Here is a 25,268-nt window from a genome sequence, read left to right as displayed (position 1 = left end):
ATAATCAAATATTGTACACTACAGTACTACTTATATGTTCTTTTTTGTTAAATCTAACTGCAATATAATGTAACAAGTGATTATGTAAAAAATGAATCAAAAGTGTTTATTATGATTGAGTATCATTCTTCCCTTAAAAATAAATGCACGTTTGGATTTTAATCATGATTTAATTTGGCGAAAGTCCCAATTCTTCAGTTAACAATATTCTTAGAGATCCGTGATGTTTGCATAGTATTCAAATACTATAGTTTAAAGCGGAACGCGATTTTTCCATTAAATCTGCTTTGAACAAGAACTGATTATTAATTATGATTTAATGACAGAAATGACTTTAGGCAATATTTTTATCTAACGTGACTATAATTTTTCTACGTCATTTTTTCAATCAATCATTAAATTACCCTTTATCTATTTTAATTAACAGCATTCGACCAACCCCAAAAGTTGAAACATAGGCGAGGCTACGCAATATCTTATGAATTTTTATATTTGTTTATCTTTAATTTTATTATATTTTTAATGTATTGTGAAGGGTTAAACTGTATACATTTAAAACAACATAAATTTTGAGCTATGGTGTTATCACAGGAAAAGCATTCTTTTGGGCAGAAAATCGAAAATCGTTATTTTAGAGAAACCATAAGGAACTCTGCCATATATTTAAAAAGTAACAAAATCATTAATTGTGTTTCAATACAATATAATTATTTCTAAGAGTTTTCTTCAATTTTCTTTAAAGAGAAACAAAAAAAAGCAGTAAATTAACAAATCAGTAGAACATTGCAGAATAATTACTTTGTTGATTAAGTTGAAGTGGAATTTAGAGTGCAATTGACTATTCCAATTTGTTTTACAGTGCTTTAGGCTCGTTTTATATACCGATGCTAGTAATGCTGTTTTTCTATTGGCGAATCTACAATGCGGCCGTATCCACGACGAAAGCTATTAATCAAGGTTTTCGCACGACAAAAGGATCGAAAATGCTCGGGTCCAGGTAAGCGATAGCTTCCCTCATGAATCTTTCATAAAATTATCATTTATTTATCGTTAAACGTGAATAGAGATCTCATATCGCCAATTCAGTCATTGCTTCATCAGAAAAATACAGCTGACCGTTAAAAATCTATTTGACACAAATCTGCATGTACTTTTTTTTATCACGCATATTAAAATATTAAATTTTATCCTTAACAATATTTCATTTTTAATTTGACAATTGTACCAAAATATAAATAAAAATTGTCCCTTGGATAGGTTTTAATTTATTGTAAAGGATTTTTCGTTTTAAAAACGCCCACGTTACTTGGCGTTTTGGCTTATTTATCGATTTTGGGATACTTTTCATAAATGTAAAGGAAGATTTTTTATGTGACCGCAGGGGAATCATCGTTTTGTTTGCAGATTCGACGAGCAAAGGTTAACCTTGAGGATACACCGTGGTCGTGGAAGCGTTCACAACGGCAGTAACAATGGGAGTCCCCGAAGTCCAGAATCGAGTCGTAGTGGGGCAACACGAAAAGAAAAAATCAAAATCTCCGTGTCATATCCAAGCACGGAGACTTTGAATACAAAGTGCAACACACTCGAAAGAACCCCTTCCAAGTGTTCGCAAATTTCTGTTCACTACAGCAACGGCCAAACCCAAAGTCAACTCTGCCCTTCAACCCCCAGAAGTACCCATCTCAAGGTCAGTCTACATTGGAATATTCTTAGCACCATTTTACACTGTGAGCAATTTGTAACAGTAAAGGTCTTAAACAAATTTATAACTACAGCTATTAAAAAACATACCTTATAAATATCTGACTTTGCTAAATAATCAATTTTGAAGAGAATATGTTGTATTTTTTAATTTTGGCATAACTTTATCTTTTCTTATAAAAAGTAATCATTCGTTGATTTGTGTACAAAATTGTGTTTGTATATGATTTATTTTAAATAAACTTCTTTCTTTAATTTATAATTTTCTTTTTTTCTTCGAATTACATTCAAGATATTTCTGGCAACCTACTTATACCACCATCCCTATTTCTCGAGAAAAATTAGTTCCTATTGTCGTTCTAAACATTTTAATATTTGCAAATCTTCAAAAATATCGACTGGATTTAAAATGTCAAAAATTTAACGAATTTCGATCGTGGTAGATTTATGAGTAAATGGTGAAATCTAGTTGCATAAATGAGAGATTGAGAGAAAAAAATCATGAAAGATTCATAGGAGATTTGGATTCGAGGGGGGTGAATTCGTTTTACGGCGATCGATTAACAAGCCGCCAATTGGATTAGCTCGATCGAAATACGCGTGTAAAGTTGTCCATGGGAAATTAGAATGAGAAAGGTCCTGTGTTAATACATGCAAATATCGAAATTCCATCTGTATAGCGAATCGATTTTGTTGGTTCGAAACTTTTTCATCACCGCTACGTTCATCGAAATCGATAAATCTTCGTAATTTTCTCGAATAATTCATGAATTTTTAAACAATTCACTCTTTCACTTGTTCTCCATAACTCTTCATAAAAATTCATGATTTTCGAAACAGTTTTCAGAATGAAGAAACCGTATTACTAAAATCAAGCGTATACACAGATCTGGTGCCTCAGAGCATCATCTTCCTGCATATCTATGTGTGAGAAAAAAATTTTGGCTAATTAGGAAAAAATGAAGTTGTACAAATTTAGCATATTGATGGGCCTTGAAAAAAAGTGTGTATAGTATACATATAATAAATTGAGGATTTAGGGGTTGAAGGGTGGTAGAAATTTGTATAATTAGATTAGACGTATATAAGAGAACTTTGAATGAATAAATTGAGGAAGATAATCGAAAAGTATACGAGAAGATTGAAATGGGAGAGAGGTGGAAGAGTGATAAAGAAGGAGTAAAAGAAAGAGAGATGAGAATGAAGAAAGTGCATAATTAGGTTGGCTGCTTATTAATGGGTTGTCACGAAACGAGCCGAGGTTTTGCCTCGGTAACCAAAGCTTTTCATAAATTTTGCACGAGGCACTCGTACATTTTTCTTGGCGCGAAACTGCCCATGACAGGTTGTACGGTCAAATTCATCGCAGCTTTTATTAGGGGAACGGTTGGGCACATTCGATTTCGTGTCCAAGGAAAACGAAATTCGCTCCCGGGAAAAATATATCTGTCTAGTATGTGAGGACTGGATCAGAGGATCAGCCAGATCGACGTGCTCGTTGTATCAATTGCAAGACTCTCACTTTATTGGACTATCCCCTAACCTTTCCCACTATACCTTGCTTACCCGTTTTATTTGCCAAAACATACTTGCAATCTCTGAATTTCCCCATAAAACTATTGATCATCCAGAACAGAGCTATTTGTTCATTTCTAATTAGCTGTATCGATTGCAAAAGCTTTGACTCTTTTCAAAACCTCCAAAGTCTTCTACACCCTGTGATCACTCTTATCATTTAATAAAACTTATTTGCAATGTCCGAAGCCCTTCAAAAAACTATGGATCATCGACAAAATAATTATTTGTTTATTTCTAATTAGTTATATCCTTTGTAAAACTTGGATTTTATTGATAACCTCTATATCCTTTTTATTCTATTCTAAATACTTACCTATTTCATTTTCCATAATTTAATAAGATGCGGTCTCTTAAATAATGGAGATGATTTGGAATTTAAATAAATAAATAAAGAGGAAGTTTGGAATTGGATAATTCGTGTTTCAGGTGGGGGGAGGAATCAACAGGGTTGGTAGTACTAGAAGACCCAGTCGCCGGAGCTCCTGTGAGAGCCAAGTGACAAACGACGAGGTTTCACTTCGCGAACTTACACCAGGCCCGGAAGAGAAGCCTAGGGTCATGAAAATGGGCAAAAGGAACATAAAAGCACAGGTACCATCTCTATATAATAATAATAAAACTTCCTTAAACGACTATGTTTATTGCCTAGACTACATAAATTCTCCTTCACATTTTTTTATCTCTATAAACACATATCGTAAGAGGGACTATACTATTTTGGTTTTGTTAAGGAATAAACATTTTTTATTATTTATTTTATAATATTTTTTATTAAATTTTGCGCACTGTAAGATGATGTATGATTTAGTTAATCTTAAAGCAGATTCTTACGATATTTTAGCCAATTTGAAGCGAGGTAAAATCAATTTATCAAATATTTTTAAAACTATATCATAAATATTTATACTTTCACTCTCGTGTTATTAAAACCATATTAAAATGTTCTAAAATCGTTTTTACTATCGGTTTTGAAATATCGTAAATTTATACTCTTTCTCGAATGTTGAACACGTAAAATTACAAAGCATATTATTCAAAACTAAAATATTAAATAACTTTTTTAGTACTCTTAGCGTGCTTTTTTTCAATATAACTTTTTTTATCGTAATCTGGAATCATGTCGAGCAGCGGAATGGGACAAACCACATAAAAATGTCAATAGGCGGGATAAGAAAAGAATTACTAGGCGCTCGTAACTTTTGTTGACTTGTTTTAATATTTATCAATCCGCTAGTGGGATAGTGAGAAAAAAAGGGATGATGGTAAAATATAGAAGCCGATTCCTAAACGGAACGCGATCTATTTACTATCGCGGTACGATTTCTTAAAATTCTGATTCCACTTTATATCCCTTGGAAAGAATTAAATCTTTGAAACTTCTCCTGCCAACAATGGATCGCGTATCCTACTAAATTTACACATTCAGTAGACCATTCTTTCAACAGGCTCCAAAAGTTTGAGTAAAACGATGGATATATAATAGTTACGTTATAAATTGAACCGATCGAGCTTTAGTATTTTACTATTAATGAACTAAATTTAGTAAATTACTTCTCGTCGATTAAGGAGAGCTAGATTACCGTGGAGAGGCTTGAAAGATTGCATTACCTTTTGTGATTATTTTTTTATATCAAATAATTACTTTTGAAAATATGCTGCTGACGCCATTTAGGATTTTTTTATATTAATAAAATTAAAACGTACTCTTTATTGATAGAAAAATTACATGTGGTGAAACACCTATTTTCAAAAGCAACTGTTTTATATAAAAAAAAAATTCAAAAAGTTAATGCATTTTTTCAGGTCTTTTGGCGGTAACCTCTCCATAACTTTCATATGCATCGCACAGTTATTGCATTAACTAAAAATATTAAATAAAGGTTAATTGAAAATTTTATAATTAAATATAAATCGATAAATGCTATAGCGATGGGACTTTAGAATGATCAACTATAAGAAATGAAATTCATATTAGGTGAAAAGGTTCCGAATGGAAACAAAAGCAGCTAAGACCTTGGGCATCATAGTGGGTGGTTTTATTCTCTGCTGGCTTCCATTTTTCACGATGTATTTGGTGCGTGCTTTCTGCCCGAACTGCATCCATCCAACGGTCTTCAGCGTATTGTTTTGGTTGGGCTACTGCAATTCGGCCATAAATCCTTGCATTTATGCCTTGTTCAGCAAAGACTTCCGGTTCGCCTTCAAGAGGATCATTTGCAAGTGCTTCTGCAAACAAAGGGCCAACACTTTAAGGAGGGGCAGCGATGGTAGCCAATTAGCTATGAGGTAAGTTATCTCAGCAAAAATTTTTATCATTAATTAGCAATTTACCCCAAAAAGCCTTCCCATTAATTGCATGCTAGATATATATATATATATATATATATATATATATATAGCAAATTCGGATATCTCAAAAAAATAAAACTTTAAAAAGAAAGTGATTGAAATTTTAGAAACTTTTTATTCGACAATATTATTTAAAACAATTTACCTAGGTAGCTTTATTTCTGAATAGTTGATGAATAAAGGCTATAAAGAAAGACTTTTATTGTATAATAATATTAATAATTATTATGGAAGGAAAGAGCTGGCATTGAACAGTATCTTTTGTTGAATCTCTACGAAATTCTGTTCAGAAACGAAAGGAGCCCCAGTTACACGAAGCGAAGTCCCCAGCAAGGGGTTTCTATCGACGACTCGGACCCGGATCCTGGACTGGAATCGGTTGTGAACTCCAGGAGTGGCTCCAGATGACTGTAGCACGTCCAGGAAGGGACGTACAGCGTCTCCTTCCATCCTAGAAACTCCAGAGTGCGAATCCTCTCGTCCTCACAATAAATTAGCTGACCCGATTGGCCAGAAGCCAGCTGTGTCCTTTTTGTTAATTAATATCTCAAGAACCGCCACTAGAATTGACTATAGATCACTCTTCTGTGTCTGCAAGTAGTGAATTTTGAAACGAAAGTTGTTGGAAATTCCAAGGAAGGACTTCAGGTGACTACAAGAATAGCTGAATGTTTAAAAGGGTTCTTATTTAAAAGGCCCTCAAGATTGGAGCTCAGAATATATTTAAGAACTGAATTTTGAGTTTTTGGGAGATTTTCTGACTTTTCTTCTGAGTTCCACACTTTTTAATGGAATAAGCTGAATCATATATTGGTATAGTCCCACTTTGGATGGATTTGATGTTTTTCGACTAACTATAGTTTTTAACATAACTTTGTGAAGAATGATTTATATATCTGTCATAATTATAAATGGCCGTAGGACGATCGAATATTTAAAACGATTTTAGTGTGTTATAGGACTTTCAGGAGCTCCTTTAAATAGCCGCGGTGTCATCAGAATTTATCCCAAAAGCTCGAAAAGCTCCTCCTCTGCGTAAACCAGCTAGTCTGCTGCTAAGTGGATCAAGCCTCAATTAATTAACAGCACATTTAACGACGTTAAACTCTGAGAAAATTTTCGTTTCTTAACCTCCCAATAAGGACCCCATAATTAAACCAATTAATCCGTCTAATTAAGCTCCAATACTGATTCGTTCAACCACAATGAACCAAGTTATTTGTTCAATTTATTCCCTGTTAATGTTAACAAGTTCAATGATAATTTATTACGTTTCCTTCATTATTTTGAAAATACTCAAAATTTATAAATAAATTAGCCTGTAAGTTTGAAACCGACTCGAGCAAATTTTGAATCACCAAATAAAGACCTGCTGGAAGAGGATTACCAATTGTTTAACATGTGATCCTTTAAATCTCAAATTATCGGGAATTGTTTCATTGAACTGCGGTGATAAATTTACTCGTGAAATGTAGTTGTAGAAAATTGTGTCTAATGATATATATATATATATGTATGTATCGCTTCAAGGAATTTTTATACATTGAAACTTTAGATTGCAATTAGCGATATAAGTAATTAACTCATATTTGCAAATTTTTATACGCACTTTGTTACGTCATTTTTCAAAATAACTATCAAATGCTTCAAAAATTTTCATTCGTCATTTTTTCGGCAATATATTAAATAATAATTAATTATCTATAAACGAGCTCGCTATCTAATTAAATTACTTGTTCAATATTGTTCTCAGATAAATTTTAATGGGACGTCCCATGAAATACGGAAATTCAATAAATTATTTAACATAATTCAATGAATCATCTTTACTTGTAAAAAAGAAAACACGTTCGAAAGCTTTTATTTCAGGCTTTATTTATTAAATAGTTTACAATTTCATAGTTACGTCGTTTGTAAATAATAATCTATCTTAACGCAAAACTATACAGTTATGTATAAATAATATATAAATAATCTTTGTCATACGGTTGTGAAATTAGATATACGAAATCGTCGAAAGATCGAAATATTAAATAAGATTTGTATCGTTCGATTAAAGGAGGTAAACAAAATAATCTCAATGATAAAAATCGGAAATATTTCAATAAAAATATTTCACTTGGTAAAAAAAGTGAAAAACATCTCTGAGGGAAACCATGAACGCTTAAAAAATTTAGCTGAAACGTACTATTCCCCATGGAGGAGCCACGCTCGCGGACGAGGCTTGTGAATTTTAGGGGAATGAAAACACTTGGGAGGAGACGAAATTTTCTCACAGTTTCACGGAGCGGAAGCAACGCCTCCGGAAGTGGCAAGTGGCAGTCGAGGATTTTATTTTACGTCTCAGTCACCTGTAAACGTGCACTCGCCCGTTCAAAGTCCTAGAAATCCTGAAAATCCTGGAATTCAGAGGGGACACGGAGCGATCAGCTGTAAATTGAAACGACACGCCGAGTGAGGGAGAAAGCACAAAAAACCAGTACGTTAAACGTGAAAAAACTTACATATGCATACAAGTAGATCACGAAAATACGGTTATATTTAAGATTATGTAAATACGTCGTACTGATATCTACGTATATTATATATGTACAAATAATATAATTATATTATAATGTTACGACGTCGTTATTGCCATTAACGTATCGTGCTTTTTGGAAAACCCTGTACGAGCATTTTCCAAATATTATTTATGTGTATAATACCCCCCCCCCCCCCTCCTTTCTCTCTCTTCCTCGCTATCCATATAAACCCATTATTCGTTGATCATCAAATTCATTTTTCATCGTTAAGTTATTATTCAAAATAAAGCTTGATACTCTTCGCACAACATAATTTATAGATTCATTCCTGAAATATTAAATTAACTCCTGTCATGCATCGTAGAACTTTGCTTACAAACATGACATTTTATTAAATGCCCCTTTTATAGTCATTAAATTATTTAATCTGAGAGATTTTAAAGATTTACGCATACATGATAAAAAAAATATTCCGTTTTATTGAAATAATTATTTCAATTATTGTAAAGTCTCATTGAAATAATTTCCTCTGCTATTATCTTCTATTTTTAATTTTGCTATATATGTAAACAGAGATTATGGGTGATTAATGTCGCATAATTAATTTTTAATAACTCAGATTGCTACAAATTATTAGATACGATTTAAAAAATCGATTACAAACATTTTATACGAAATTGAAATAAGTATTAAAAGCTAATAGTTAAAACTTTCAGTTAAAAAGTATTCTTTAATCTTCTAAAAAACATGTTGGGAAAATTATTATTTTTAATTTGGATTTTTTATACCTATTATATTGAACTGTAATAGGCGTTGTTGGATTGTTGAAAAACAAGCTTTTTCAATTTCAGTAAATTTATACGATTAAAATTTTCAAATAATTTAATCAAACTGTATACATTATTCTTTCCACTGTAATTGGTTCTGGTTGTCAGTGATGAATTAATTGATGAAAGAAAAATTTGACTAACGAGATATTAAAATACACATTTAATTGTAAGACGAATCAGCGGATTCATGTGTTATAATAATAATACAGTTATTATTGCTATTGAACAATGATGAATTATAATAATAGGAAAATGATTATTGTAATTCATGCGATGTGATAAATCGTATCGATCGAATACAACAAATAATGTGAATATTGCGAATAAAGATATGGTCGTTGAATTATGATGTTTTTAGAAGTAAAAAAGCATATTATCTATTCTTTATATATTTATAGCAGTTATACAAAAAGGTACGTAAGGATATCTTTAATATTTATTAGTAAAGTTCGTTTTTATTCTGACCTAATTTTTTTGCACTTCATTTCGTAATTACTGAAATACTCAGTTAATTTTTCATATTTTGCTTTATTATATTTTCAATTTTTAATTAAAATAAATATGCATAATTTATATATAAAATAATTTTAAAGGTTTTTGAATTGTTTATTAATTTAACATTGACAAATTTTGTATACATATATGTTTATAAGTAAATATCAGTCATTTGATCGCTGAATGGTAGCTTCGATATTACCATCTACTCTCGCTACTTTGTCTTACAGTCTCAGGTACTACAGTCACGTAGAATTTAAAAAGTACAAATCAAATCTATTAAAATAACTCTTATTAAATTTGTCAAAATTAAAATTTTTAGCTTTAATTTTTTATTGTTAGTATTAGTATCCGTAATAAAATTTAATTCAAATAAATTAATAAGAGATAAAATCTATTTATTCAAAGCTACGAATAAATCTATTGGACGAAAGTTATTTACGAAATTGATTAGGTGTGATTAATAACGTAAATATAAATCCTGGAATAAATCGAGAAAACATCTTTGATGAATGCTATTTGGTAAATTAATTAGATGGGATGTATCTGTAGAAAAATTTCCCCTATTTATTGGAACGTCAGAAATTGATTAGATTGGTAAAGCAGGTTAATTTTGGATAGTGATGGTGAAAAGGTAAGAAAAGGGGAAAAATCACGTTTGAGTCTTCGGCCCGACGCTTGGAGGCTCCTGTACAAATCCGTACAATTCAATTTGTACCTCCTCGATGGTTTTCCCTTTGGTCTCGGGAACCATTGTAGTGACAAACAAGGTCCCAAACAAACTTATCATACCAAATGTAGCAAAGGACGAGGATATCCCCATAATGTCTACCATATCCTGAAAGCATTTCGTTACGAAGAACGCCAGTGTCCAGTTGGTTATAGCTGTGATCGAGCTTGCCGTACTTTTTGCGTTATTTGTGAAAAGCTCGCCAACCATTAACCACGGAATCGGACCAAAACCTACGCTGAAGATTATTATGAAAACTGCAAAGGATAAGAGCGGAATCCATGCAAATTTCGAGACGTCGTGTTCGTTCTAAAACATCGATAAAAATTTTTTATTATAAAAGAAAAAGTTTATCAAAGGCTGTCTAACAATGTTATTAGTCAAATAAAAATTAAATATTTGGCGATCTGATAAATAATAGTATTTATTGTTAACCTAAGGGAGAAAGTGAGCGATTTCTGACGAGGTGCAAAGTTGTGATGCACGTGACGAGATTGATACCCGAGCCAAAGGCGAGGATTATTAAAGTAGCCGAGTGCATTCAAACTTCGTACTTCGTCGAAATTCATCTCTCCCCCCATGTTTAACATACTAGTTTTCTTAACAGGTGATGGAAAGTACAGTTTTCCATGCATGATCCAACGGGATGAAAATGATTTACTTTTCCATCGCTAGTCTGTGAAACGTCATTTTCATCCCTTAAAACAGACACGAAAAGCTGTACTTTCACCTCACGTGTTATGAAAATATTTTTGTTGATCATTCAATGTTAGTTCGGCACTTATAAGATGCATAAACAGATAAATAGTTGTATAAGAGTGATCTAAAAGACTTACTTGGAAGTGGAAATATCCAGATAATGTGAACATGCAGATTGACATAACTGATGCACTGACGAATAGGAGGAATTTTCTTCCGGTACGATCGATCAAGATTGTTGAAAAATATGTGGCGATTACTTGCACAATTCCAACGATAACAGATGAAATAGTCGAAGAGAGAGATGACCCTGCTGTTTTGAAAATTTTCTCAGCGTAGAAAATTAAAGTGTTTACTCCTGATAACTGCTGAAATACCATCAAACCTATGGAAAAAAGCTTAAATAATGATAGATTATATTAAAATTATAACAATTCGTTTGTATGAAACTGTACGATATTTTAACTACCAAGAGTGATGATCAAAGCTTTTTTGTACTGAATAAGATCCAAAAAGGTGACCCTATCACCTTGGGATGTGAGATTATTCTCCAATTTATTTAATTCATCATCTGTTCTATAGTATTGCCCTCTGAGTTTCCTGATTGCGTAATGTGCCTCTTCTTTTCGGCCTTCCCTGATCAACCAAACTGGAGACTCTGGTAGTAAAGGGCAGACCATCAAAAGAAGTGCTGGAATTGCTGCGCAGAACATCGACATGCCAATCACATCGCCAATTAAACCTGCAATAAATCAACTTAATAACACAAATTTGACTAATTTATTTTGATTTAAGATGAGATCCAGAATTTTATTGCATATCTTGTCAAGTTAAATCAATATAAGAATTACAAGAGGACGAATACGTTGATCAATTTCGTAATAAATTTGAGGAAATAAATCAATAATGTGTAATAAATATTGGAAATACTTACCACTTATATAAGCATAGAGAATTCCTATGGTAATTTGTAACTGAAAAATAGTTCCTAGGGCTCCTCTGATCGAATCATCAGCTATTTCTGATGCATATATTGGTATAACAACTGAAACTGCACCTGATGACACGCCAGCAACAAATCTGCCTAGATATATCCTGCATTATATACAAATAATATTAATTTAAAGTTTTCCTATACTTAAATTCATTGTATCTTAAAATTGCACCAATTTTTGTATTAAACTTATTAAAGCGTAGTCAATTCGAATATTTCCTTACCAATTAACAGTTTGAGCAAAAGAAATAGGTAACCAACATGTTAATAAAAGAACACTTAGGATACAAATAGTTTTTTTTCTGCCAAACTTATCCGCAAGAATTCCAGCTGGTACAGTACCAACTATAGCTCCAGCTGGCAGTAAAGCACAAATCCAGGATCCTTCCTGATCACTAATAAACAATGTGCCATTTTTGTTGTACAAAGGTAACGCTGGGGACGTCCACGATAAATATGTTCCGATTGAAAATGATGCTATGGTGGCTGAAAATTGTTTAAACATAATAAAATTAAATATGTCTATTTGTCTAATATCTTAAAAGTGTCTTGTATAATTAATCAGTCTTTCTCAATCTGATACGATAAAATTAATTAATTACAAGTAGATGTTACGTGTGATCTACTATGATTAAGCAAATGTAATTAGATTATTATGCTTTTGAAAGATTATCATAATCGAGTTTTACTTCAGTTTAAGCGAACGTTGGCTCATACAAGATTTAAAGCGGGAACGACTAATCATATTGACCTGCAAATAGACTTTAGTTTAAATCAAAATTTAACGCTACAACTACTTAACTCGTAGTCATTGAAATATTTTAATTATTAGAAGTACAATCGTCGCCATATTTAGGCCAATTAAGAGAAAAGTTTTCTTTAACTTTTGTAAAATACGCTTATATAAATATATAATACATTTGTAAAATTAAACCACTGCAATGCTTGATAATTGGCCTTTGTTTAATAATTTTTTAAAACAATATAAGTATACTTCTTGTCACTCATTAGTCTTGTTTAACCTATTTAAATCTACATCGATCGTTTCAATTCATCAATGAAATAATTTAATATAGATATTTTATTAATCGTTTAGACGCAGAAAATTCTCGACATTCAATATTTATTTAGCCGGATTCATCTAACTTTAACAATTTATTGAAAAAAGCAAGTAGTGTTCGCCCTGTTATGTTTTAAACGAGAAAATGTGACTACTATTGCTGTTAAGAAGATTATACAAATTTATGGCATTTATTATTGTGAAAGGAATATTTGAACATTTCTCAAACGAAATGTTAACAATAAGATTAGTCGCACAATTTCGACTAATTAGCTTGAAACAAGGATGAGCGATGAAATAAACGTGAATTAATTTGACTGGAAACTGGGAAAGTGCTCGACATTAAACGAGATACCCGGATAAGATAGTAAGCATTGCTAGGTTGTACAGGAATATCGGCTTAATTAATGCCCATCATATTCGATATAGAATGAAGTTGAAACTCACCCAGCAGTACAGCGACAAATTGCGGAAGTTTCTTGCTCTTCTGCGTGTGATTCTCAGTTTCAGGTAGTTCCGACATCTCAAAAATTCCAATAAATCCTGTACCAACGTAATATTAGTTTACGTAATATTACACTTAAATTCTCTTTTCTTCTCACAAAGACAATAATAATTATCGGTCGTAAATAAAAGCAATCGTTCATACACTAATAAACAAATTTACCTTACAAAGTTGGCAAGGCAAGAACGTTTCGCAGCAGTTGCTGAATGTCAAATATGAATTAATAAAATATTCGCAGTTTCTGAGACTGTAATTCTCGATTATGGTGATCTCAGTTGACCTTTTATCAACTCTTCTTATCCATTGTAACGTAATTATTCATAGGCTCGACCAGCAGACGTATTCAATAGAATACAATAACCTCATCCTGCAAATTTTACATATTTTTAGGTTATTAATATATGATAGTATTGAAACGTTTCTATTTCAATAGTTTATTGTTAATGAATATTTTTAAAAATTTAAATTAATTCAGATATAATCATTTATTTTATATAATATTTTAGGATAAAAATAACAAAAGATTGTTATTTTAAATATAAAATAGTTACAATAAATGAAATACAATTAGTAAAGAACCAGGAAGTTGATGTCTAAGAAAATGTAATGACTAAATTGCATAATAAAAGAAAGATAAATTCTTGTTATATATATACTTTTTCTGTTAATCAACAAACATTTTCTTAATTAAGATTAATTAAATGAAGGATAAGTTATGACGATTATGAACCATAGAAACCAACGAGTTTTAATAAAGCTTTGATCAAAATTTTGCTTGAACAGGCACACATTGTAGGAGAAATTTGAAGTGCACAGGTTAAATTAATTATTCGCTGAGTTAGCAGTTTTATCGAATAGCCCTATTTCCATTTTATATAGTGGCCCCTTTAAGTACTCCTTTCCATCAATTATAAGCTTTAATTGATATAAAGGCTATAAGGTAGCTTTAATGGAAAGTCTCAAATGAGATTTGTAAAAAAATGTGAATAATTTTATCTTATTCTCCACTTTATGAATTTCTGTGTCTCTTATCTGGTGAATTAAGGCTCTTTACAGAGGTTTACTATAACTGTAAGTTTATAATTTTTTTCTCCAAAAAATTATTATACATACATATATCTAAATATTTAGACATGTGACTTATGTAATCAACGTCATATCAGTGCTAGTATTTTACGATAATTTATGAGATAAACACTGGTCATGAGTTTTATTTATAATATTCCATTTGTTATTTATACTTTCATCATTATATTAAAATTCGAAAACAATTTTTTCATAACCTACATCAATCATTTTTTAATCTAAAAATGTTTCATTTGCCTTATGATCCTTCATTAAGCTAATTGATTAAAAATATTGTCAATTTATTTGGTAAAACCGCTTTGCCACTGCTATCTACAATGTTTTCGTTTATTATTTATGTGAAATTTCTTTCTCAATTTTTTTTTATTAAATTCTTTATCTCTTTCTATAAACCAGATATTAGTTAGTAAAATTTAATCAAAAGTACTCAGTAAGTCTACAAAATTTCAATTGAAAATATTATAGAAAAATTAGTTAAGTTATAAGCATTCTGATTATTGTTTCATGTAGCCCATTTAGTTCATGCAAAATGCTTCGTTTATTTTCAATAATATCTTTTCGTTTAAAATTTGCAATAATCCATAATTTATTAATGTGTTAGCGAAAGTGTTCTAATGCACTATAAGAAAATATTCAACCACTGCAGTACAGAAGGTGGATTGGGGATGTCATCTATTTGCTGGGCTTCTCCCTCCTCCCTTTCGCCGAAGAATTCCAACAATATTTGAAATGTTCAGCGTGCAGCGTAACTCCTACCTCTCACCAGTCACCACCTAGACCCTCCTAGTTTTACAGCTTTTGTTTCCTCCCTGAAAAGCATTTGGCTTTCAGTCTCGTGTTCGCATGCTGGAATTTATTCGTTACACAATAAAGCATAATTCGATTATCTCGCTTCCCCCACTTCTCTCACCCTCGTATCCAGATACTATGAAAAATCTTGTTTATTCCAATCTGCTAGGTCCCAAAATTCTCCACATAAAATAAATTTACCACGAAATCTGTAGTGAGATTTTTGGAGCATCGATAAGCGAATATTAGAAGAGATCGACATAAGCTGAAGCAAATTCTATGATTTTCAAGGAAATTCGACCAAAAACATATAGTAGACAACGATAGTGACATTCATTAATTTATAATTTATTAAGGCCTTATCGAAGATATTCTTGCTTAAAAGATATAGACGTATAATATTCGTAATTAAAATTAAGTGGAAAGTCTTTGTACCATCAAATAATTTATTGAACGAAGTAGTTTGAAAATACACTGAAAGTTATTGCGCGATTATTATTTATAATAATAATGGTAATCAAAAATAATACTAATAATAATACTTATAATAATAAGCAATAATATATTGTGGAAATAATGATAATCAATAATATAATGACATAATATTGCAATTATTCGAATACGAGTTAAGTTCGTTCGGAAAATTTCTATTCGCAGTAGGAACAAACTCGAGATGTATTCAAAAGGAGAAAAATCATATATAAAAAAGCAATTGCTCGTTGCACCAGACGGAATATCCCTTACCTATACATTTACTATATGTATATAACACTGAAGTTAAGGAAGGAATTAATATTCATCGTGGCGTTACTCGGATTACGCATTACTTAAGCAAAAAAGATAGCGAAATTCAAGAAAGAAGATCGCCTTGCACCGCCTCGCTAAAAAAGTTTTAATGCGAAATATTCATACAGAACGCGAAACAAAAAAGAAAACTTATCTTAGCCGATGGACCGAGAATTTGAATAATTAGCAGAGTGAAAGATTGAACGTACAGTCTTTCTCATTCATTTTACAACAATTATAAAAATTACCAGAAATACATATAGTTATTTTAATAACTAAAATTTCCATACACACACAATTTATTCGACAATTACAAATTTCTAAACAAGTTCCAAAAATCCGAATTCTTCATAATTACGTAAAAGTTTCTTCAGAAAATTTTCCAAGTTCTAAATCTAACTCGGATGACTTTAAAAATTCAAAGCATTTAACAATTTTAATGGAATATGTCAATGAGGAAAAATCGATTCGTTTGAGCAAAGTGGTTGATGAGTTTCTGCAGCAGTATAGTATAATTTTCTTTTAAAAGAGGACATATATAGTGGAGTTTTTAGATAGTTATTCACTTGGCTTCGGGTAGATTGGTGGCCAGTACCCTGAATCCGTTGTGATCAGCGATGTAGTGGACCTGTTGAAGAATTCCATTGGGGTCTATATAACTGTAAGCACCTCTGGTGGTTCCATCCAACGACCTGGTCTCGGTTTTCGCACTGGAATCTCCAGTGTAGCTGTAGTCGTATTGTCCAAGTGAGTCCTGCATGTGATGCAGCGAACTGTGCAAAAGTCTATAAGGCAGAACCGGAAGTACGTAGGCAGCTGGCATGGGAGCTGCTCGGTGCATGCCCGGGACTGTCACGAATTTCCCAACTTCCAGAGAATTTTGACCTGGCCTTCCACTCTCTACCTTTAGAAGACCAGACTTCAAGCTCGATGATGGTGCCAAGGTCGATTGCGGAGCTCCCGTCACTCGAGACAAACTTGGGTCTGGCTTTGGAACTTCAATCTTATCCGCCTCTGAACGCGACAATAGGAAAGGATTCTTCGTTGGCTGCAACGTAATATTTTGTCAATAATTATATTTTTATACAATATTATTGTTATAATAAGTTTCTTTATTATATGGCTATATGTATATATATATATATATATGATACTTTAAAACGAAACATATTGCTATACTCAATTGGAAGAGATATATGACGTTTTATTCGTGGAACGATTAATTTGGTACCGGAAGTCTTACCTGCAGTAGAATCGGAGTCGAAGAGCCCTCGATTGCCCTGGTGGAAATGGAGTTTCCGGTAATGGAACTTTCGGATATTGAACTACCCTTCTGAAGTTGGTTATAGCCAACTGTGGGCGATAAGATCTTGTAGTTTAGAATGTTTTGATCCTGATAATTCTGCTGTTCCCTCAGTTGGGACTTCTGCAGTTCCTCCAAGTGATGTCTCTTGGCCACCGACACTTCCGGTGTGTCCTGAAGCTCGTTTTTCGGTGGCTGCGGTAAATTGCTCGCGCTCACACGAAAACCATTCTTATCGTCAGCTGTGTAAGTTACTGTTTGCAACATTCCATTCGCATCAATGTACGAGTATCCTGTAAACAAAAGTCGTAATTAAAACTACAGGCTTAAAATATAGCAATGTACATTATAGTAAGTAAATTATTAGCTGTATCGAAATATTGAAAAACATTAATTAATTGAAAAGTATTATTGCTATTTTAATAATGCAGAAATATTGATTTTCATTCAATTGAATTGTAAAATGGCAGGAACAGGTTATTGATATAAAAGTTAATATAACAAATCAGTGTTTCTATGGGACCAATTGACGATACGTCGAGTTGAGTGACACGCTATAAAATTAACGACTGTCGTTACAGTCCATAACAGAATTATTGATGTGACACGAGGATATAAAAAGAAAGTTGTAAAACGCGAAAAAGCACATAGTGGCATATACGAGTACGGAGGAAAATTGCGAAGATGAAATGGTCGCATGGGCGTTACTTGCATCACATTCCTCGATGCACGTATAATAAGCTACTCATTTAACAACGTAGGCAGTAATACCTATCTAACGAACACACGTACTAACAAAAGAATGCATTCCTTTTATGTAAGTACTCAACAACATTTATTACAAACTCCAATAAATTTAATAATTTGTCTCATCATCCAGTATTATTTTTTTACAGTCCTTATTTCTATCGACCAATAATTTTCTATTGTGTAAGATTTGTTCTACTTATTGGAACAGAAATAATCGATCGTATATGATATTTAAAATGATTGATTTTTAAAGAAACTATGAACAAAAGGGTTAACTAATTCAAAGACTCACCACCCTGCGTGAGACCGTTCGAGCTGGTCTCCGTTTTTGCATGATGTGGACCTGTAAAAGCGTATTGATAAGCACCAGAATTATCCTGTGTGTGAAACTGGCGCAGTGGCAGGGAGTTTAGTGGACTCAGATAGACATTTGCTATAGGGTTACTAAACGTTGTCCCCAAGAAGGCACAGCACAATATCGCCTGAAAAAATAATTCAGTTTAGGACCATGATCTTTAACTAAGTAGTTATATTCAACTTTATATAAATTGATTTAAATGAAATAATTTATAATAGTCTATAATATTAACTTTGATATATTAATAGATTTTCTTTCACACTGCAATTGAAATCACATAAATAATTTCATCTGTGTCGCTCATTTAAAGATTCCAATAAAGATAAAGCTATATAATTAATTAAATTGACACTCTGCATAATAAAGAAAGTAAATCTCTTATAATTATTACAATGAAATAATTTTAAAAAGTTATCAGAATCTTGGTAAGCGTTACTTTGATAAAACCCTCGACAGTAAGGAGTTATCGTAGAATGAGAAGAGCATATTTGTTGTTACATTGTTTAAGCAGAAATCAGGTGTTAATTTTGTCGAATCTGCCAATGTTACAATAGCGGGTGAGAAAATGGGTGAAATCAAGGCTGCATTCTCGAGTGTTTCCCACCAATTAACGCAGCATTCTATTTGCAAGTCTCCAGTGGAATACTGATTTGAGCGCAGAGAGCAACTACCATAAGGCACGAAACTTGACTTACTTCGTTATAAACTAAGAGCTATCACGTTTCGGAGGATCCACCCTTCAGTAATTTGTCAGGTCGATAGTTTTGAACAATACACGCGCTGATGCCTACACTTTATTGAGTGCATCTGCATAATAGGCGTTACATTCTCTCCCGATACTATTTTCATAGAGAAAACGTACCGGAAAATGTCCAGTGAAATGAAAATACTATACCCATCAGCCCGATTGAAGCTTCACTTTACGCTACGATTCCTACAATAAATCACTCCACCTTCATTTCTCAATAATTTCACGTTCATCTATTCTACCTTATTCCCTCACTTCACGTTTTTACAATTATTAATTTTTATTTTCTTTTACGAACCATATTATTACTGTGCTTCTTTTTTAATCTCCCTTAATTAATACGTATAAAGACACGAGAAACATAATGTGCTTTTTTTATTTATCCTAAATTAAATCTGTTTTAACTTTTCTCTTATAATCTTTTTTATTATTTCCGTTAACAGTTTTGAATAAGTTATTTATTTTCTTCCTAACTTTCAGTAATCATTTGAGTCATTTTATTACATCTCATTGATATTTGCATTATTATTCAACAAATAGAATTAAATTTTTAATAAGAATTCCCCTATTTAATAGAATGAAAATAACATTGTTCTAATAATAAGCTCATTTCTCCTTTGAATGAATTACTTGGAATATTTATATAAATATTAATTAGCAAACTAAAAATTATTTTAAATTATTATAACGTTTATTGATTTGCATATAACGTTAAAATACTTTATTTATTCAATTTAAGATAAAAATATTTGAAAATTAACTTTTATTTTGATGTCACATGGCCAAAACTTGATGTTAAAATTTTGCTTTCGCTTAATGCAAGTTTTAATATGACTAAAATTGTGCCAAGTCGAGAGAAATTCTAATGGAGCATATTTCCACGTATTGTAGGATGACCAAAAACAGTAATTCTTAGCTCTGTTCAAGAACTCGGCGAGTTAGCATTAGCTAGGTAATTACAACTTCTTATCATTTCGCCCCGTGAGCAGCTTCAATTTCGCGAATTACCCGAGTTCAGTCAGCCAAGTCGTGTTCAGTGCTCGTTTTGGCCTAATTAAACGTGTCACATTTGCCAGATCAATTAAGATGCTCGCAATTTACTTGTCGTTCACCCCCCCCCCCCCCCCTCTAAACCATTGAAAATCAACTAACTTTATTCTTTAAAACTAAATATCAATTCTATTTCTATGTTGATTATTTTAACTCTACAAATTAAATTAAACATTTTTGAAGAAATGATTCAATTATAGTCACTATTTCGAGATTTTTATTCATTTTTACAAAAAATCCTTATTTAATATTGTAATGATCTATGTTGTTACAACATCCCACTATCTAAAAGGTTAATTTATATTTGATCTTACAATCCTTTTCAAGTTAATTGAAAAAACTCACTAGGGTATAAATAGAAATGTTCAGTAAATGTTATCTCATAAACAATTTATGATGAATGAATTTACTTACGAGCAACATGATTTCCGGTGGATGAAAGCGCGCGCGGCAACGTTGGGAAGTTTGCACACGCTTCTTCCGTATTCTTTTTCGCGAGTGAGTAGGATTGTTCCGTGCTAGCACGGCTAACGGATATGAGAGTGCGAGCCAGCGGTTGCATCCTCTTATATATATAGGAGTGAATCCCGTGCACCTGGTAAGCTGTTTCCCCTCCAATAAGAATATCTGTAGGGCCCAGCGAGAAACCTTAGGGCCCTAACACGTTTCATCCCCACCAGGTCAACTTTTAGGTCCCTGTTAATCAGGCTTCTGTCTAGCAAATTTCAAACAATTACCGATTTCACCCCACCCCCCCCCCTCCAATTTTTTGCATTTCGGATCTCACAAAAATTGCCTCAATTTTCTCTTCTATTTTCATTTGGCATATAACAATCAGTTTTAATCTTGTATTTTCCATTCGATCAATGCTTAAATTCATCTATACACAGAAAAATTATTTTTGTTTTTTAACTTTATCGTAAGAGAAAATTTGTGGGTTTATTGAAATCATTGTAGCTCTTTAATGAAATCAGGTTGTTTATTGAACCGTATGATTGGTTGAATGCATTTTCACAAGAGTATTCATTTACGCCAGTGATTTAATTTTGCGATAACAATAGAGCGCGAAATGCAAATTGGCTGATGTAACGAATAAAATTTCTCAATAGGAGAATTTGCATTGGCACGCACGTTTTGTACCGTTTCATCCTTCTTCTCATTCCTTTCCTCTTTTCTAGGGACAGGGAGGCCATTACCACTTGGAGTTCCAATGTCACTAGACGGCCAGTAATTAGATGCCACTCCGCCGTTTTGCTGGCGAGGTATCAGTAGACCGACTCGGGTTGCTCTTATCAAAATATCAAAGCAATTAATTAGTAACGTTAAGCCAACTAATGATTTATCGCTTTGTCCCTGCACCCTTACTCTCCCACCCTCATCTCCTCCTACAACTACATCGCTGTATTATTCGTTAATCTTCAATAGTTTATCTGCTCTTCTCTAACAAGATAAATTATACCCAACAATCTCAGTATATCTACTTGTAATTAATCATACAATTTAATTGCTCATAATTTACCTATTTAATAATTTTTGTAATGATCAAATTTTATTACTAAAGTAACTGACTTTACAAATAATGCATTTCTCAACTTTACATTGTTTTCGTCAAATTGACTTACTCGATACTATTTATCCATTGTATAAAATAACTAAAACGCATTATTAATTGAAATATAGCAAATAACAGAAAAGCATATTTAATTAATTCTGATAATTCAATTTAGCAAGTCATTACGTCTCGGTTTACATTAATTATTAAACGATACTGTCTGTTAATTCACTCAGGACGATTTATAGTTTCTACGTCCTATAGGGGATTCGAGATAATTTCAAGTTCATCGACTCGCAGTACACGACTGGCTGCGAATGTAAACTGTCAACCGCTAAATAATTACAGAATCGGCTGCAAACTAATACAGATAAATTCCGGATGGTAATAACGCGGTTGGATAATTGTTATTTCTGTGTGCTAGTGAGGAATTTCTAGAAATAAATCGATAATAATTGTATGTTCAACTGTGATCATTGCCATCTGCTAACATTAAACATTAAATACACTCAGTTTGGAAATCTAACGAGCATAATGGTCCAAAATCTAGAAAATCACTAACGTTAAATTTTCCAAAAGCTTCTAGGAGTTTCGTCCTGAGCTTTATAAATAAAAATGTTATCAAATTTATAATATAAGGACAAAAATAATTATAAATTTTTTGGAAACATTTTAAAACATTTTTCATGAAATTTTCATAAATTTCAAAGAGAAAATATTAAGTGGTAATTCGACGTTTCAAAAATTCTTCTAGAAATATTAAAAACATAAAGAGCGTCTTTATTTCAAGATGAAGCTTGCAAAAAACTTTGAGAATTACTTTCATCTTGCAACCGATGATAGTATAAAGTTCTGTTTTCATGTGTAGAAGATCATTTCTTTATATATAACGGATGAGGTTTGTAGCTACATTGGAATGTGCAGCAACGCGGGTAATGGTACTAGTAAGGGCTTATCTGTTATTCGATGAAAGTTGTATCGGTGCATCGATTTCATTTATTACATCAGATTAAACCAACAGCGCTACATTAAATTCCTATATCACACGTTTAATTACCAGCAAATTGAATTTATTTATCAAATTAATTCGATTACTGCAGTCTCTAGATTTTAATTAGTAATAATCATTTAAGATTTGTGTAAAATCATATAATGACCGAATATCTTATAAGATTATTATTATTATTAATCTTGTTTATACAGTTTTATTTATAACTACTTTAGTATATTATTAAATATTAAGTCATATCGTAGCTCTTCCTCAATATTTTTTATACAAAATACTTGTGTAATATCTCAAAAGCGATGTGTTTTCTGCAGAAAATAGTCACGTAGGCGAATCAGTAATGTTGGAGAAAGAATATTAACATTAATCGTCTATTCGTAAGCCACAAACTTTATTCAAACAAATTATCCTTCCTATCTTGTATAAAGGACAGAGTTTGTTACATCAATAGGTCAATTATAATTGTCATTTTTTCCTCAGAGTTACACACTTTTCCCCTTTTCATTGACGATTTTTCTAAATTATCCTCGTAGGCAGATAAATTACGTTGGATGTTATAAACAATACCTCACATAATTAACTATATTTGTATCTATTCTTTTTTATAAATAAATTACGTAACAATTTTTCTGTTCAAATTACATAGGCCTGTTAAACTTTAAATTATCAAGGTCACTTAAATCAAAGTATTTGATCAAATATCGTCTTTTCCACACATAAAAAATCATGCAGAAAACAAAGTACTTGAAAAAATATACCTTGAAAATTCTTAATTATTTGATTTTCTTAATTAATAGTCATACTTATATTTATAAGACATAAAAGAGAGAAACAAATTCGACGTTTCTCTCTCTCACTCTCTCTTTCACTCTGTTTTTTTCTGTGAACGGTCACGTGGGCGAACGAACTGCGTTGGATATGACATTGGAGTTAAACGGCACAAGCCTCTCGCCAGCTGCCATCTCACCAGGGAATTCGATGCTCGAGGCTAATTTCTTCATTACTTTTACGAGCTGACATTCTCGACTTTTCATGACATTTTTCTTCTCTCGACTTCCTCGGCATATTTACACAATGCACTGCTAAGATTTGCAATTGAACCTTCACCCCCCTCCCCTCCTCTGTCCTCCCAATCCCTTCCTACGTTTCGAACCAAGAAAATACCTGTAATATTTTCTCCGAAAATGCAAATCGCTCTCGATCCCCTTAATCCTACTATATAAATTCTCTAATAAAACTGATTCAACCAGATATATAGGTATGGAGTTTTATACGTTAAATTTCAACTTTAGCAGTTTATACATAGGCTGTATATAAATGATTTTGTACATAATTTTGTCGTTCTTATCATTAATATTATTATATACTCTTCAAATATATTTAAAAACAAAATATCGGTCACATTACAGTTTATCGAAATTTTCGGAACAATCGTTAGTAGGATTTTGACTTTGGGCACAATTTAAGTCTTGCATTGTGGCAAGAGTGAATTTCCAATAACGCGTTTGCAATATCTGCTCCGTTTTCAATGCGATACAGCGGAGCAAGTCGCAGGTGGCAGAACGATATAGGACGAGACGCTCGATCGATTTGTATTCAACTTCTCATTCCTGGCTAGAAGCAGGACTATCGGCACAAAAATATTGGCCCGTAAACAAAGCCAACTTTCACTTCTGGAATAACAATTCTTCGTCACTTGATCGTTCAACTCATTTTTTCCTCCTTACACTGCCTGTCTGTTTTCCCTCCTCAATCCCTTTCTCATCATCTTTCACGTCGTTTCTTCAAAAAGCAGAGAGAAACGTAACGATAATAAAACAATGTGATGACAATGGCAGCAAGAAATGTCTAAGGATAGAAACGAATATCAAAATCTGGTTTTACGAATGTCACATATGGTTTTACGTTAAACCCTCTTATTCTATACGTGTAAATAATTCAGCGAGGGTAACGAATTCAAGAGTTTCCCCAACTGTCGTTTTATAACGATAAAGAAATAAATTGAAGCACGAGGTGCTTCTGTGATTTATTATGCTGATTAAGAATGAAGGGTGAAGTTTAATTTGAACGAAAATGCTGCAGTAGGTTTTTTATCTGGCAGATGGAATTCAAAGAAGGAAGCATAATTTCGATGGAAAGGGACTATACAATTTTGAGTGTGTGTTACAAAAAAGAATGTTGGTGAAATCAAATAGAAAAAGATGAATAAATAAGACCAATATTGAAATAATTCAAAAAAGATAAAATAGTAATAGAAATAAGCGTACTAGCTGCTAATGTAAAAGAGAAAGAGAGCAAAGAATAGGTATAAGAAAAATTGTTGCTGAAAACAGTGGGATAGGAAAACTAAATAAAATCAATAACAAATAATTTA

The 25,268-nt window shown here is 32.2% G+C and overlaps 3 protein-coding genes across 16 annotated transcripts in view; 1 reads left to right on the top strand and 2 right to left on the bottom strand.

Moving 5' to 3' along the window:
• Positions 1-8,698, top strand: part of Oamb (Octopamine receptor in mushroom bodies) — a 110,477-nt gene extending 101,779 nt beyond the window's left edge. For all 12 annotated transcript variants that reach the window (XM_066731294.1, XM_066731299.1, XM_066731298.1 and 9 more), the window contains 5 exons: positions 860-997; positions 1,405-1,690; positions 3,709-3,873; positions 5,258-5,568; positions 5,922-8,698. In XM_066731294.1, coding sequence (XP_066587391.1) covers positions 860-997; positions 1,405-1,690; positions 3,709-3,873; positions 5,258-5,568; positions 5,922-6,039 — 1,018 coding nt within the window. In that variant the 3' untranslated portion in view covers positions 6,040-8,698. The remainder of the gene's footprint in view (positions 1-859; positions 998-1,404; positions 1,691-3,708; positions 3,874-5,257; positions 5,569-5,921) is intronic.
• Positions 8,699-9,509: 811 nt separating this feature from the next.
• Positions 9,510-13,742, bottom strand: LOC136776011 (facilitated trehalose transporter Tret1-like). 3 transcript variants are annotated; one of them, XM_066731309.1, is made up of 8 exons: positions 13,629-13,742; positions 13,409-13,504; positions 12,126-12,387; positions 11,842-12,002; positions 11,377-11,649; positions 11,045-11,292; positions 10,385-10,517; positions 9,510-10,316 (listed from the first exon to the last, which is right to left on the bottom strand). In XM_066731309.1, exons 2-8 carry the CDS (start codon positions 13,482-13,484, stop codon positions 10,186-10,188), a joined length of 1,284 nt encoding a protein of 427 aa, XP_066587406.1. In that variant the 5' UTR covers positions 13,485-13,504; positions 13,629-13,742; the 3' UTR covers positions 9,510-10,185. The 3 variants fall into 3 exon arrangements, with proteins under 3 accessions (XP_066587406.1, XP_066587404.1, XP_066587405.1); XM_066731307.1 differs by having other exon boundaries at positions 9,510-10,517; positions 13,629-13,735; XM_066731308.1 differs by having other exon boundaries at positions 9,510-10,517; positions 13,409-13,654.
• A 2,160-nt stretch (positions 13,743-15,902) lies between these two features.
• Positions 15,903-20,847, bottom strand: LOC136775515 (uncharacterized). Its single transcript, XM_066730360.1, has 4 exons — positions 20,751-20,847; positions 18,473-18,662; positions 17,407-17,723; positions 15,903-17,175 (listed from the first exon to the last, which is right to left on the bottom strand). Exons 1-4 carry the CDS (start codon positions 20,757-20,759, stop codon positions 16,690-16,692), a joined length of 1,002 nt encoding a protein of 333 aa, XP_066586457.1. The 5' UTR covers positions 20,760-20,847; the 3' UTR covers positions 15,903-16,689.
• Between the last annotated feature and the right edge of the window lie 4,421 nt (positions 20,848-25,268).

Source organism: Prorops nasuta, unplaced genomic scaffold (genome assembly GCF_024137725.1).
Source record: "Prorops nasuta isolate Cenicafe-Biocafe unplaced genomic scaffold, Cenicafe_Pnas_1.2 PNAS00008, whole genome shotgun sequence".
Classification (NCBI taxonomy): domain Eukaryota; kingdom Metazoa; phylum Arthropoda; class Insecta; order Hymenoptera; family Bethylidae; genus Prorops; species Prorops nasuta.
The sequence above is the reverse complement of the archived record's forward strand: the minus strand, read 5'-3'. Positions and strand labels throughout refer to the sequence as shown.